General features: G+C 40.5%; 1 protein-coding gene across 3 annotated transcripts in view; it reads right to left on the bottom strand.

Moving 5' to 3' along the window:
- Positions 1–16,808, bottom strand: part of LOC111863690 (tetratricopeptide repeat protein 5) — a 21,505-nt gene that overhangs the window by 3,865 nt on the left and 832 nt on the right. Inside the window, exons 2-7 of one of the 3 annotated variants that reach the window (XM_023850220.2) lie at positions 14,380–14,512; positions 14,058–14,275; positions 10,727–10,969; positions 7,051–7,104; positions 2,084–2,269; positions 1,001–1,173 (exon numbers count right to left, since the gene is read on the bottom strand). In XM_023850220.2, coding sequence (XP_023705988.1) covers positions 1,001–1,173; positions 2,084–2,269; positions 7,051–7,104; positions 10,727–10,969; positions 14,058–14,275; positions 14,380–14,512 — 1,007 coding nt within the window. Of the gene's footprint in view, positions 1–1,000; positions 1,174–2,083; positions 2,270–7,050; positions 7,105–10,726; positions 10,970–14,057; positions 14,290–14,379; positions 14,513–16,808 lie in introns of those variants that run through there. The other 2 variants (XM_023850221.2, XM_023850222.2) reach the window with 2 other exon arrangements.

The following is a 16,808-nucleotide window of genomic DNA, read 5'->3' as shown; positions in this document are numbered from 1 at the left end:
CGCTCCCAATTACACAATCGCACACACGTCCGGATCTTCTTACCGCGACGGCTGCTATACTCCAACTGTAGTCGGCTGGCTGTTACTTTATAACTCGGAATGTCTTCGGCGGTAGCCAAACTCGAACTCGAACTGATCGATACGCACTGTGCATCCACTTATATAGCTGCAGTGCTTGCCTGTGGCGTAATGAGTGCCACGTCACAGTAGGACGTTGATTACGGTTACGTTAGCGTTGCGCGTTACGTCACAGCGTGACGTCACCGCGGAGGGGAGTGGCGGGGAGCGCTACGTTACCGTGGAGAGGAGGGGGGTTCTCAGTCGCGCAACATGTTACAATATATATAGTGTTTCATGACTTTAGGGCATAACTGCAGGAGGTGATTTCCTAGGTCTTTGTGATCAAAAAAGTTCATATAAACATGTGTCCGATTTGGATGGTTACGGAGTTATGACCGTTTTAAACTCAGAATAGAAGGTAACCATTACTGACAATAAACAGAACAAAATAATACACCAGCATAATACATGACACATTTAAAGTATGACTGTAAAGTTAACTTCGTGAAATTACCTTTAATTTGAATTTACTGGTGCTTAAAGCTGATTTTCGAAAATGCCACCACCGGCCGCAACACAGGATGCTGCTCGGTTGTGAACCGCGCTGGACATACCAACCCACCACGCCTTAGGTACCTTTCAAGCGTCGAGATAACGAGAACGCTCTGTGTGTAGCTGGCTAAAAATAGCAACCTGCCAGATGACAGACGCGGTTCACACAAGGGTGTGTAGGGGAATGAAAAAACCCACAATCCTGGTTTCCAAGCGAGTGAAGACAGTACATGCCTTAGGCCGCTCAGCTACCATGACCGGCGCATAAATAATTCTAATAATATAAATTTACAGAAACTCAGTTTACAAATGAATAACACATTGTAAAGCAAAGCAAAATACAGCTTAGCAAAAGAAAGCAGATGAGGTCAAATGGTCCTATACTTACAATGGTACCACATTGTCATTATGCACGCTGCATACCACTTTTCCGAGAACCACTTTCTCAAGGTTCGTTCCCAAATGTAGGTTTTTCAGGACAATAGGCTCCAACTTAACAGTCTCATTTCTGGCAGTGTAGCTCCCTCCACCATATGGTCCCAACTGCTTTGGTTCTATAGACTGCAGCAAAATGAACAAAGGGACAGAGACATCAGATTCTTTCAATGGTTCAATAGCGGAAAATCAAAAGGAAACATTGTCTTCCTCCATGATAATTGGCCTAAATTTCATATCTACACACCTTTTTAGATACACGCAAGAGAAATCCTTAAATGTAATGCTGTCCTTCAGCCAAAGCAATACTCGTATGTCACAAAGATACAAGAGATGTGGAGTTAAAGCTCAATGCATTCTTGACCTTGGCATCCGATGGAAGTGAGAGGTCAAATTAATGTTCTGGCTGTTTTACCCTTACATAAAAGGCTCCTGGTACCTACTGGATATAAAAGTAGATGCACCCCAGGACCAGTCTGGATATGATGCCAAAAGTCTGTCACCGCATAATCAAACCATAGCCCAGAGGCAAAGAGAACTGCATTTTGGGATGTGACACTGTGTAGCCCGTTTGACACTTACCAGCACTTCAGAGGAACACCTTCAGGGTCAAAGAAGTATGCCAAGCAAACAACAAACATGTGTTCCACTGAAACATTGGTATATTTCTACCAGAATACACAGCATCGCAACTCAGAAGATAGTATTCATAGTCTATGCCATCAGAACCCCAAAACTCTAAGACAGGCACTCTAATTGACTGACTCAGGCACAAATTGGAGGATAATATTAAGATGGAGCTTAAGCAAACAGGATGCGAATGTACAAACACGATTCATCTCACTCAGGATAATGACCAGAAGATAGCTCTCTCATGAACATAGTAATGAACCTCTGAGTTCCAGAAAAGGCAGCAAATTTCTTTATTAGCCAAGCAACTATGGGTTTCCCAAAAAGTATTCTATTCCATGGTGTTAGCATATCTCTGTATTAACAATGTTTAACCAGATGAGGTGGAAATATGGCCAAATCTTACCTGCACCATTTGTTGTAACTTCTTTACTTTGAGTTTCCCTTTGAGAGACACAAGTTCCTGAACACTGTCCAAATATTTGATAAACTGCTTCTCACTCTGCTGTGGGACTTCCCATGTCGGATCTAGTGCCTGGGCACGTGAGAATGACTCAAGTGCCAGCTTATATTCTTCTTCATATTTCAAAGCCTTTCAACAAAACAGAAGGAACTGAGAACTTTGTTACTGAAAGGATTGCAGGAGGTTCAAATTGTAATACCGTAACAAACAGCAATTATGAAAATGCAGAAGTTCAGGTCTTCATATTTCAGTACATACAAAAAGGAATATTTTAATAATCAGACACATGAAGGATACCCAAAGTCCACTGTTCACCTAATATACTGTGCATGTGGGATGGACATATAAAACATATGGGTTTGACATACTGTGTACATTTAACACCACTAAGAATACTCTTTCCTACTAGTTTAATTTTGGTAGAAACGTAGACAAAACAGTCCAGACAGTAACAACCAGAATAATGGCGCAGCTAAGTGCTGAAAACGTATATTATGCTCCTTTACCTTTGTGATCTTTTTCATCTTTAACAGCTGTCAGATAAGAATTCCCCAGACAAAGCTTCGGTTTAGTACACATATGAAGCAGAACAATACTGGAAACCAAACTACACATAAGTAATATCCACGTTTTGTTTATACTTATGCCAATCCTCAAATTCTGAGGCATTTATTTATCTAACTTTGGTAAATTAAGGGAGATTACAATGCTGCTAAATATATATCACACTTCCTGGTGTATGAGATGCAGATATTCCTCAAAAGCGGTCCTAAAAATCTGGATTCTTCATACACATGGGAAGTAACAAAGAAAAATGAGGTATATAAATATCAGAATTACGGCTAACAAGCCCCTACAAATATTAGCGTAACATCCGTTGAGAATTCAATCAGAAATCTCATCATCTGTTACATTGGCTTCCATATTATTAACTTCCTTAGCTTTCTCAAGTAGGTCTATTCCTTTCCAGTCCTAAATATTATCAAATGATATGACAAGGTCGATAATTAAAGCCATCTCATACAAATAATATGTACAAATAGTCAATTGTAAATTGCCTCCTTTATATAGCATATTGCATTTTACACATCCACAACAGAATATTATCAGTACTCACAGAATAGGCATGATATATTGACACAAACAACTGCTCACTTGTTCATGACCTATTATATACTCGTAACTAACATTCATGCAACATGTTACTGTTTGGCAATACTGTCACATGTTTGAGTGTGACTACAGACGGGGTTTGGATTGGTAACTGGATTTACTGGACACTTAGCTTGTAACTACAAATAACTACGAGTCTCACTGAGTTACACACTCCAAAGACTGCTCACTGTAACTACAGCACACATAAAGTCTTCTCAGTCTTTACTAGCTGTGGCTTGGTAGCAGCTTTCAATTGGCAAAAGTTCCCCCTTCCTCTGGGTTCCCAAACTATCCCTGGCCTCAGCTACCAGCTTCTCTTTTCACAGCTGGGATTTGCAACTGACTCCATAACACCTGAACTACTAGTCCTCTTTACATAGCCCCAGCACACACCAAAGAGAAAATGTCTCTCCCATTACTGGTGTTTTCTTGGTGCTGGGGAAACAATGTGTCCACAAAGCTGTTTCCTAGCAATGGCTGTTGTACTCTTGCCTGTTTACATAGCTGTTGCCTGGCCTTCATTTCTTCTAGGCAGGTTTCCACCATGGCCTCCATTTCTTCCAGGCCAGCCTTCATTTTCTCTGTGTTGGCCTTGGCCATTTCTAGACAGGCCTGTCCTAGCTTGGTCGATATCCATTCAGGTTTCCCCCCTTTCTTATACATAGGTCAGTCAAAAAGTTCCCGGAATTCCCCTGTAGATGGAGAACGATCGATAAGATAGCGCACACACACACTGTTGTGGTGGGTAGCTCAGCATGCCTGCTTGCAGGTGCAACAGGTCTGGACAGGTTTCAGTGTGCAGTGTTGTTACTGTGCTGTTTGAATTAGATGTGAGTGTTGGTTATTTGGTGCAATGTTGCAGTTTGAACAGCATGTGAACATCAAGTTCATGTGCAAATTGGGAAAATCTGCTTCAGAGACGCTATCTGCCCTGCAACAAGTGATACAAGTGCAACAAGCGGTCATACTGCACTATAGAAATCCGCAGTTTATGACTGGTTTTCCTGGTATAAGAATTGGCAGGAGACATTAGAGGATGATCAGCGCAGTGGGAGACCTTCAACATCCAGAACCGAAGAAATGATTGGAAAAGTGCGACAAGTGATTCAATGTGATCGAAGAATGACCATCGTGGAGTTGGAGCAAGAAGTTGGTACTGTTACTGGCCATTTCTATGTGCAAGTTTTGCATAGGTTGCGCGATGAGGTTCAGAAGAAGTGGCGTGACAAGTGGCAGGGGCAGTGGTTTCTGCATCACGATAACGCACCGAGCCACACATAGCTTGTTATGCAGCAATTCCTCACCGAGAAAACCATTCCTGTCACCACTCAACCATTGTACTTTCTGGATCTCGCTCTAAGTGACATTTGGCTGTTCCCTACTCTGAAAATGGGCCTCAGTGGGACAAGTTTCGCAACCATGGAGGACATTAAATCGAATGGGATGGCTGACCTCCGGAAGATTCCAAAAGAAGCCTTCCACCGCTGCTTCAAACAATGGCAGGCTCGATGGAGCAAGTGTGTGTACGTGCAAGGGTCCTATATGAAGGTGATTAGGTAAGCGTTGCTGTATGTCCAACCATTACAGTGCTATACCACCACTCCTGGAACTTTACGACTGCCCCCCGTAGTTTCTATATGGTGGCTACCACTTCTTCCATGTTCATTGCGGTTAGCTGTCCAGTTGGTTCCAATACAATCAGTCTGATCAATCCAATCAAATTATCCCACGTCTCATGCCAGTTATATGCATCTGAGTGTGACTATGGATGGGTTTGGACTGATAACTGGATTTACTGGACACTTGCACTTGTAACTACAAATAACTATGACAGTTTCACTGAGTTACACACTCCAGAACACACAAGTCTTCTCAGTCTTCACTAGTTGTTGCTTAGCAGTGGCATTCAGCAGTAGATGTACCCCCTTTTTTGGGCCCCCACACTGTCCGTTGGTAGTCCTCGTTTCATAGCCCCAGTATGGAACAGAGAAAATGCCTCTTCCATTATCATGTGTTCTCTCCTTGTCGGGAAACAGTATGTCCAAAGAGCTGTTCCCTGGCAATGACCGTTGTACTGTTGCCTGTTTACAGAGCTGTTACTTGGCAATGGGTCTACATGTCACAATATGTTGCAATGGCAATCACAGACTGTATAATGACAATGATAAATCTTGCACAAAACTTTTTACACACAGACAGAGAAATAAATAATCTTGTTATGGGTAATTAATAATAATAAATTCATTTTTCTATACAAAACGATAGACAAATGATTCTTAATTCCTCCTTCCTAAACCCTCATGCCAGTGACCAAGGGCTATGGGTCTCTGGAACCCTTTCACTCCAATATTCAAGTTTGTGAGTTCACTGATAATTAAATTTAGATAGTAGTGCACCATGACAAAAAAATATTTCTCTTCTAGAACACACTGTGAACATGTAACTTTTTCCTTTGTCACTACAGTATGCATATAGATGCCTTTTGGGATTTCATGGATGAATACACATCAATTGCTACTCTCTTATGTATTGTGAAATACTGCATACTGTGAAAAATTGCTGGTCTGGCAAGTAAGTCAGCATCAGATTTGCTGGGAGTGAAAGTGTCACAAGTACATTCTTCTTTACATTTGGCAGAAACATGTTAAAATAATGCCACACCAAACTAAACAGGCCTCCTTCAACTCCCTGATTGTGCACACTGAGGCACTTAAAAATTAATTTTTCTGTGTCATCTGAATTTTACTGACATATATATCAGAGAGAGCCGGACACGGTAGCCGAGCGTTCTAAGGCATGTACTGTCTTCACTCGCTTAGAAACCGGGATCATGGGTTCGAATCCCACTCAGGGCATGGATGTTTAGTTTGTGTGTATGTGCATTTTTCTGTGTTTGGGTACAGGAAGAGGCCTTGTGACGAGCTGATCACCCACCCACGGAGTCCTACCGAATGTGTAAGATCTAGAAAAACCGAAGTGAACGGAGAAGTTCATGGGGGTATGCCTAGGCCCACTGGGGCTGTAGTGCCAAGAAAAAAAAATATCAGAGAGAGATTAAAAACAGCTAGGATTTGAGGCTCTCACAACTTTGGTTATAAAGAATCTATTGATCTATCGATCTATCTTCTGGGATATAATGCCATTTAGTCTGTTAAAAGTCAACTGATGTTTTGGAGGAACATGTCACTTCCATCTTGAGAACTAAACAGAAAGCCAAGCAAGAAACCAGCATGAAGCAGGCAGCAAACAAAGTGCCTGAAAAGCTTTGTTTGCTGCCTGCTTCATGCTGGTTTCTTGCTTGGCATAAATTAAATTCCAAGATGGAGGTGACACGTTCCTCTGAAACATAAGTTGGCTTTCAACAGACTACATGGCATTATATGATAAAACACAGAACTCTTAAAAAAAAACAGAGTATGTACTATTCGAAGCAAAGACGATACAAATAATTTAGTGTGTTTTATTGTTATCAACATGAGGTTTTCATCATAGTCAGCCTTAAGATTACAGTCTCTTGGGATGTGACAGCATTCCATGTGGTCAAAGGATACTCATGTTTTGGAAGAATCTGCTGTCTCCTGCTTCAAGGTAGAAAAGTGAGTCTTTTGCCTTGAAAATGGAAGAAGTAGGTTCCTCCAGAACTCACTGACACCTGTTTATCAAATTAAGTGTACATGGTGTCACTTTCCAGAGGGCCAAAATCTAAATATTTACTTGGTACTATCTATGCTAGGTCGAATCTTCTTGATACTCACAACTGCTTTGTTATAGTGCAGCTGAGGATTGCTACGAGCTACTACATCTTTCTCCTGGAATAGAAGGAATATCTATATTAAAATAAAAATTAACACTGTATTTCTAATATTATATTTAAGCATCCTGTTGCATTAATTTTTTTGGGTGGTATTCATTTCAGTCTTTCTAATGCATCAATGTGTCCCATCTTCTGGATACAACACTGCATAGTCTGTTGAAAGTCTGCTATCTGCTTCATGCTGGTTTCTTGCTTGGCTTATTCTTTGAGCCTGAAGATGGAGGCATCATGTTCCTCCAAAAGTTGGGCAGGCTTTCAACATATTACATGGCGTTATATCCCAGAACACAGGACCCTTCATAAATACTGTTTTCAGACTCTCAAATGCAACACCTGTAGAATGTCTAATGGTTGCATGGTTATAGTCACATTGTCATATTTCACTCAGTTCTTCACCCTATTAAAAAAATGTCTTGGCCGTATATGGCCACCTTCAGGTGTAGGTAGGATCAAAATGTTCCTGGAATTTGAGTGTATCAAAATAACCATTTCCTGTTAAAGTGAGGGAGTGGATTCCATACAAATGGACTATGTGCTATCTGTGGAGCAGGGTGCAACAGGCTGAGCCATGTTAGTGTGCCACAATTGGCTGTGGAGAATCAACTGGATCCTGCAACAACACACTATGTCAGAAATTTCTCATAGTGCAGCACATTATGGTGAAGAACAAAATTCCAACCATCACCTGGCCACCATATTCTCCAGATCTCACTCCAGGCAACTTCTGGCTCTTTCCAAGATTAAAGATTGTGTTCAAGGGCCATCATTTTGACTCTGTGGAGGAAACTCAACATGATGTAACTGCAGAAGGATTTCCAGAGGTGCTTCCAGAATTGCTGGATTAAGTGTGCATGTACAGAGGGTAACTGTGTCAATTTTTTACATATCCTTTCTACTAAAAATTATGCCTGAATTCTGGGAACTTTTTGATCCTTTCATGTATATTCTGCATTGCAACAGACAAAGACAACAAAAGTGAAATATACCAAATGAGATGCCTGTGCTGCTCATTAAGATACATGAGACAGATTGGGATGAAAATTCAACAGCAGATACAAAGAACACATCCAAGCCTATGCAAAACAGTAACAGTACCTAGGGATATTCCAGCCACATATTAAATACAGGACAACATACAGAATTATAACCAACACCATGGATGTCAGAAAGACAGGAAGTAAGGGAAAATATTTAATTAGTGTACTGAAATATCACATTCACTTAATCAATAAAAGCAACCTACATATGAATGACACTCAAATGTAAGAAACCTTACAATAATTCAACCAAGGTCGCAACATACGTGGGTTGTACGGAAAGTCATGAGCAACTTTATTTTGCAAGCAACCTGGGAACAGCAGACGAAAGAGAGTATGGTGGTAGGTGGAACAAGCTGTTGTGTTAACCTTGAGTGTCTTGTGACGTCAATAGCTTGCATCATGTGACCAGTATCACTCCTAACAAAATGGCCGACAACCATATGTAATTTTGACAGCGTGCTGTCATCAAATTTCTTGTGAAAGAGGAAATCCCTGCTGCAGAAATTCACCAGAGACTTCAGTGTGCTTATGGAAGTGTGTGCATGGGTGCAAGCTGTGTTCGAAGATGGGTGAAACATTTTAAAGATGGGAACACCAGCATCGAAGATGAGCCTTGGAGCGGTCGTCCTCGAACAGCCTCAACTGAACGCAACAAGGAAAGAGTGGATTAGATCATTCAAGATGACAGGCGTGACTGTGGACACAATAGCCCGAAAACTTGGAATAGGGCACAGTGCAGTACAGGAGATGATTGAAAGCTTGGGCTATAGGAAAGTTTGTGCTTGTTGGGTCCCAAGGTTATTGACCGAAGACCACAAAGGTCAGTGAAAAGCGATCACCTCAGAACTGCTGCAGAGATATCGACACGAAGGTGATGATTTTTTGCGATGTATTGTGACAGGTGATGAAAGCTGGTTTCACAATTTCGAGCCTGAAATGAAACAGCAGAGTATGGAATGGCACCATTTGCATTCTCCATCAAAAAAGAAGGCAAAGACAGTGCCATCAGCTGCGAAGGTGATGGGCACAGTCTTCTGGGATGAAGAGGGGTTTATTCTGGCCAAAATCCTGGAACCTGGGCAAACCATCAATGCTGCTTGTTATGTCCAGATGCTGCACAAGCTCCGTCGTGCATTGCGCGATAAACATCCGGGATGAAACATCATCATCCTGCATGACATCACTCGCCTCACATTGGAAGCAGCTGCAAAGATGGGGTGGGAAGTTCTTCCACACCCCTCCTATAGCCCTGATCTGGCACCCTCAGACTACCATCTTTTTGGATTTGTGAAGGATCAGCTGCATGAACAACTTTTGAGACAAGAGAGGCAATTCAGAAAGCAGTGTGTCAGTGTCTTCGGATGGCTGGAACGGAATTTTACAGAAGGGGAATTTTCAAACCCCCAGAACACTGGGAGAAATGTGTACAAAGAAGTGGCAATTATGTGGAAAAATAAAGAAAGGTCTGTAGATTGATGTGGTGTATTTGGTTTGTCAATAACAAAAAATTGTTGCTCAAGACTCTCAGTACGACCCTCGTAAAATCTTGAACACCACACCACATCAAAAAACAGCAACAAAAACGTCCACAGCCTCTGCTCAAATACCATGAATACCACACATAAGTACAACTATACATATTAATGCGGAACCCATCATGATGCAATTTTTCTCATGCCCAGGCGTTCCTTCAGAATGTGAAGTCTGCACATACAGTCGTATGTGCTAATCCTGTGTCTCGGGCCAGCTCACGAATTGTATGGCATCGATCACTCTCCAGTAACGTGGACAGAGCATACACTTCTTCTTCGCTGACACTAGGATGACTTGGCCGACTCATGTTTGCCACATTTTGGCGTCCCTCGTTGAAGGCTTTTACCCACCTTGCCACTATCCTGTAAGGCAATGCAGTTTCCCAGCAAGCCTCTTGAAGACCTTGATGACACTGTCATGCTGTACGGCCTCTGGCACATTCAATCTTTATCCAACTCTATTGTTCCTGTTTCGAAAAAATCGTGACAACACTACATTAGACCTCCAGCTAACATGAGGCTCTGTTCTTCTCATCACTGCGCATGCGCGTGATGTGGGAAGGGAGAGTCCATTTGCTCTGAGGTAAGGTAGGTATGTAACTAATATGTGGTATAAGTGACATTATTTGGATCCGTTGCATGGCGCCTCTACAGCTGTGTTGCCACTATCAAAGTTACAACCCTCGTATGTGCTTCGGTTGATAACAATAAAATGCAGTGAAATAATATATGACATATATCTGAGGATGGCCATATATGGCCAAAACATGTTGTATTATAACATGAACAAATGAGTGAAATATGACAGTATGGCAATAGCTATGAAGCCTCTGAACATTTTACTAAAGTTGCATTGGTAAGGCTGCAATAAATGTGACCATCTTCGATTACCTGAAAGAGTAAAATGATTTTGAACCCCTTTTGCCCAGAAGGAGAATGGTATATTGCAATTTTCTACAGTGCACAGGAAGCTGCTATGAAACAAATCCTAGCTATCCAGTTTACTTTACTACCTTAGATATCATAGTTCGTTAAGGTAACTTACTGCGTGTTGATATGCAGACATGCACAATTTCAGTGTTTGAGGGTTCTGCGACAATGCAAAGAAGGTCGACAGGTATGCATTGGCTAGCACAGCCCATGACATGCCATCATTAGTATCAAGCTGTACTGCCTCTTTGGCATATGTCACACCTTTCAGAATGTTGTCAGAACGCTGCTGTGCTGATGCCACCTTTTCCTGTCGCAGTATCATTGATAAATTTCGAAGCGATACCTTGTTCCTTGCCTGCACACACAGGAGTTGCTACATTTGTTTATTCCTCTCAATGAGTATCTTTCTTAAGAAACTAAGGCAGGACAGCCAAGTTATACTGACATCAATACAGACATATGCAATCAAAATATGAATAATGATATATGTTTGGCATAATTTGAAAAGAGCAAATTCTGAAAAAGGTCGTTCCATTGAATTTAACAAGAATTTCTGAGAAGAGGTAACTGCCTGCTTTCTTTTCACTATATATTGATAAATAATATGACATGGATGGCACAGAGAACACCGCATCTAACAGTTCCTTTATTGTTGTGTGTGTATTTGTTGCTGTGGGAATGTGTTTAACAAGCTGATGCCTAGCAATGTTAGAAGAGAGGGGGGGGTACACAGACAGCAATATGATCTCGCAAGTCTCCTTAGCTTATTTTGAGAAAATACAAGATCAGGAAAGATCTTATCACCTACTTTTGTTTGATATGACATGGACCAGGTAGAAATAATGTACCCAACAATTTTATTATTATGTGTGTATTCATTGCCGTAAGAACATGTTTACTGAGCAGTACCTAGCAACTGTTGCCTAGTTACGATAGGGGCATATACACACATAGGCAAAGTAAGCTAACAATAGAGGAACTGTTGGAAGCAGTGTTTTCCTTGTGGTATGACACAAATTTATGCAGGGAGGACAACTGAGGACTGCAGTTAGCAGTCAGTTGCAGTGCATAAAAACAAAGGAGTAAGAAGGCCTGATTACTGTGCCAGTGCCTAGCAACAGCCATCTCTATGGTGTTATTCTGCCTGCACTGTTGCAGCTACCAGGCATCATGTCACATATGTTTATGTGGTATTGTAATGGCTGTCTATTCTAGCTTTTAGGAATTGGGGTGGGGGATATAAAGAGAGACGGGCACACAGACAGAAGGTGATCTTATAAGCCTCCTCTTATGTTTTTCAAAATAAGGAAAATAGGTTAGAAACTTTTAAGTCATGTGTGCCATCAAAAACTATGATAAAGACATATGGGAAATTACATAGCCATTCTTGTCTGTGACAATGAAATGTTGTCTCTTATTCTGTGAGAATATGTAACAGACATTATGAAACAATGGTAAGGAGAATTTTCAGGCAATAGAGATGGATCACTCCATGTGAAATCAAGAGAGATTATTGATATAAATATCATGCCCACTTCTGGTTCTAATTAAATCAGGGAGGCTTCTAGGGTTTGGTAAGCTATATATAAAAGTATGAATTACTATCATTACTGTGACTTCAGAGATGCATTACTTTGAAATTAAAAATTTTCTCCAAATCTTTCCTTTATCATGAAACACCAAGAACTGTATAAATGACCTAAACAAGGCAAAAAATTTGATCTTGAACAAATTTAAAGATCTTAAATTAGGCTCCGATTCAACAAGTTTCTTTTAATTTAAAAAATACTGTTTCTCAACATAACACGCCTTGTCTCATGAACTGCATATATTCCACATTCTGAACCTGAAGAAACAGATGGTACATTTTGACAAAATTCAGACAGACTACAAATTTTTACAATTATTGTTTCTGAAAAATATCCATTGTCCTGTCTTTTTATTTAAAATAAACGTTTCGGAGACTGCACTCCACCTTCATGTGAAACCTACTCAGTTGGGCCCAATCAATAGAGCTGATGTTGCAGATTGAACAAAACACCACCTACAGGAAGTGTAAGGAATCTGCCAACATCTCTGGTAGACCATCCGATCAATCAACCCAGATTGGATAACAGTCCCATCGGGACTCCCATTATCACAGCAGAAGACAGAAAGCTGCAACTTTGCCCAGTGCAGACTATGTGTGAAAACTGTGTTATGTTGGTACCATACAGAAAATTAGCCTCTTTAATGATGACTTCTATTTGGACGGAACTCTGGGTTTAATGACAATAGCTCTGAAATAGTGCAAGGATATAAGTGCTATGCCTCATATGTGTGTGTGCAGTTTTTTTAATGTTTTTCTGAACTCTCACAGATGGTATATGCTCCACTTGGTTTACATATCCTATCTTGTGTTGGTGATGGAGTCTGGAGATAGGGACTAGCTCTATTGACTGGCCCCAACTCAGCAGGTTTCACCTGAAGATGGAGACAAAATACAGAATGATGGATATAGTCCAGAAACACAATAATTATATTAATATGCCTTCATTACAAACTTTTAGATCTTAGTTGTAAATTTTTTGTTGTCTCCAAATACTACAGACATTTCTCATGGCATTGGCAGAGACTTCTGCTAAGAGGATTAAAACATTTAGTCACTTAACACCTGAAATGACTGCAGCCATTTTAAATGTAAAAAAATATATTTAATTCTATTTATGCTAAAACCATCAGAATACTTGCCATATGATGAATTACATCTGAACTCTGCCAGAGCCAAGTGAAAAGAGAATGGATGGATTCAGCATGTTGTGCAACAGGTGTGAACATGTCTGGACACAACCATCCACACAGTGCAGTATCAAAGAGCTTATACAATAAAATCACATCTCCGTTCTCAGAGTATGTATTGATTAAAAAGTTAGACAAATTTAGCAAATGGGTTTTAGGCAAACAAGGTCAAAGGTCAAGGTACAAACTGACAATAACCAAAAGCATAGCATTTCAAATGAAAGCCCAATTCAAGAGTTTTAAAATGAAAGTAGAATGGGGTTCCCATCTTGATTAGGGTCAGAGTTATGGATGTATTTGTAACTCAAAGTAGGGGACAATTTAAACAAAATTTTGAATTTCTAAATGCTGTATCTCTGATATAATTGTATGACACAACAATTACATAATTATCACATACTTATCAGATCCAACAAGCTTACTAACTGCTGTTCTGGGCTGACATAGAATGAAAGTGAAGCAAGACCTATCAAGTGGTGAACAAATATGCTGCGTAACATTTTAAGTTATTATGGTGGTAGTTATAAAGGTTATGGTTTCCTGAGATGTAACACAATGTAGTCTGAAACAGTGGTATCAACATTTTGGAGGAACTTGCTGCCTCCATCATCAGGGCATTAATTTATTATGCTTAAACACATTTTTGTTTGAGATGGATTTCATACATGAAATAAAGCCCCAGAAAAGCAGTTTTTGGCCTCTTCAATATCGTCTTTCTTCCAGTAACAATCACCAAGTTCATTCCATGCATCCACATGTTTGGGATCTAGTTTAACAGCACGAGACAATACTTCTTCCGCCTCTTTTGAGTACTGAGGCATCACATTTAGAGCCCGACCTTTCATGTACAGATACATAGTCTTATTCTCTTGCTCAGCATTTTCTGTAATATGAAAACTGTTATGAATTCAACAAGTAAATTGGAATGAAGATTACAAGCTCTCAGGACACAATTCATTATGAACATCAGAGACCATGCATACATGCCTTTTAAAGTTTCAAATAATTTCAATGTATTTTTCATTTCATTTTCCACATCACTGTTTTTCTGGTCTGCTTTATCCAAAGAATGCTTTTCAAAATAATGATCTCGATATATGTACAGTTCATTTAATTTTTCCTGTAATAAAGAGGACAAAAGTTTCAATATTGGTTCCAAGCAAGAAATAAACAATAAAATATAGTGCAATGACTCTTCCTGTAGTGGCAATTCTAGATTGTTAGTTAATGTGATTATGTCAATTGAAGAACAATGGTTATTTGTGACTGTCAATGTATTAACCAACTAATAGCTGAAAATTAAACTTAATTTGGATTAGATTTTGTACTGGTATTCCTCTACATCGACCGCATCCGTGGTCTAGTGGTCAGCGTTCTTGGCTACAGATCCACAGGTCCGGGTTAGATTCCCGGTACTACCGAATTTTTTCGGCGAAGTAGTGGGTCTGGAACAGGGTTCACTCAGCCTCGTGATTATAAATGAGGAGCTATTTCAAGGAAATAGTGGCTCCGGTCTAGAAAACCGAGATTAACGGCTATGGGGATTCGTTGTGCTGACCATGCAAAAGTTGGCACTAAGCTTTGCTGACAAGTGGCGGTCGCTCAGATGGTATGGTTCGCTTGCGGACTGAAAGCATGCAAGCAAACTATACCAACCGAGTGTCCGCTGNAGAAAACCGAGATTAACGGCCATGGGGATTCGTTGTGCTGACCACGCACAAGTTGGCACTAAGCTTCGCTGACAAGTGGCGGTCGCTCAGTTGGTATGTTGGTATTGTTCGCTTGCGGACTGAAAGCACGGAGTTTCTTTTATTCCTCTACATCAGCTATCATGTTTCAGCTTTTCTCCTTCACACACTGAGAAATACACGTCTCCTACACAAAATTCTTCAGCTACTAAACTAATACGCATACAACAGCACAATGGGATTATGCAACCTTGGTAAACACATTTCCACTCAGATGCTATGCAATGCAGTGACATCATCAATACAGAACCATGTTTTCTATGTGGTCTGTGCTGTGGCTATATAACAAGATTCCCAAAATAACTAGCAGCATATGTAATACATTCATTATGATTCACATGTAAAATGTAAATATCCTTTACATTATGACAAATGACTTACTACTATAAACAATAACTCTGACAAAAGACAGACCGTCCTCTCATCAGAGAGGGCGCCCCACAATAACAAGACCTAAACTGTCAAACAGTAATAAATATCTGGTCATGAGCCCCAGATTGAGCTCGACACCCAGACTGACCATCAGTTGCAATGTGACTTTGACTCTGACTTTGACCTAGCAGCAGTCAAATGTTCTACCATGACTGTTCAACTGACTAGACTGCCGCTGTGCCAGGAGCTACTAATTATAGTGCATGATCTGCTGTATTGAGCCTAGACTGACAGAGGCCTTTTATATATCATATATGTACTTAACAACGTATAAAATGTAAATTGTACATACTGACAACAGACTTATTACTCCTGACTGTGACTCTGGCAAATGACAGACATGTCCTCTCGTCAAAGAGAGTGCCCCACATCAAGTCTGCAACTGTCATAAAGTAATAAAGTTCTGGTCTTAATCCCCAGATGGGTGCTTTATTCCAAGGCAGACTGGCTGGCTGACTGACCATTGGTCATAACATAACTTTGACACTGACTTGACTCGTGCCAGTAAGCTGCAGGAGTGAGTAGTCGACTGAATTTTAGTTGAGTTCTGAGGTTCCCGGGTGATTGAACAAGAAATGGCAAGAATATTTCATAGTGATCTGAAGTGCTAGTTTCTGCACTGAGATCCTTTGCCAGGAGATGACTAGTGAAGATGGAGAATCCTAGTGTGTGTGCCATAGTGAACTGAAAGTGTGTAGAATAGTAATAGCGCTATAATTGAGTGTGAGTAAGAGAACTTGTAATTGAAGTACCAATAAATCAAACCATCCAATCTAGAACCTGTTATTTTCGTTGTGAAGCGAATTGCCAGATCTACTGTTGTATTACAAAAAATCAAGGACTGGACTTTGTGGAGGGGTCGGCTCCCTCCAAAATGGAAGATTAACCTGCTAGCAGCGTTAGTGTAAGAAGAGCTGGATATGTGGGAGTACTGGCAACTCTAGGAGTTATGGTGGGAAGATGTTGAAAGCACAGGCCTCAAAAAGAAAGGAAAAGTGACACACTGTTGGGTTATTCAGGACTAATAGCCTTAAGGAGAGCGCAATGTGGCGTATTTGTGTCATGTAAGAACTGCTGAGCCACAGAAGTAGTGGTTGCTAAGTAATACACGCATGCAATAATAGAATAACGGGCTATGCAACCCGTTTTTAGGCAACGGCTTGGTAAACATGTTCCAGACTTTGATTATGGATCAAATTCTGGGCACAATCAGTATTATGCAAAAAAAAAAAAAAA

Source organism: Cryptotermes secundus, unplaced genomic scaffold (genome assembly GCF_002891405.2).
Source record: "Cryptotermes secundus unplaced genomic scaffold, Csec_1.0 scaffold369, whole genome shotgun sequence".
Taxonomy (NCBI): Eukaryota; Metazoa; Arthropoda; class Insecta; order Blattodea; family Kalotermitidae; genus Cryptotermes; species Cryptotermes secundus.
This window is presented reverse-complemented; position numbering and strand designations above follow the sequence as displayed.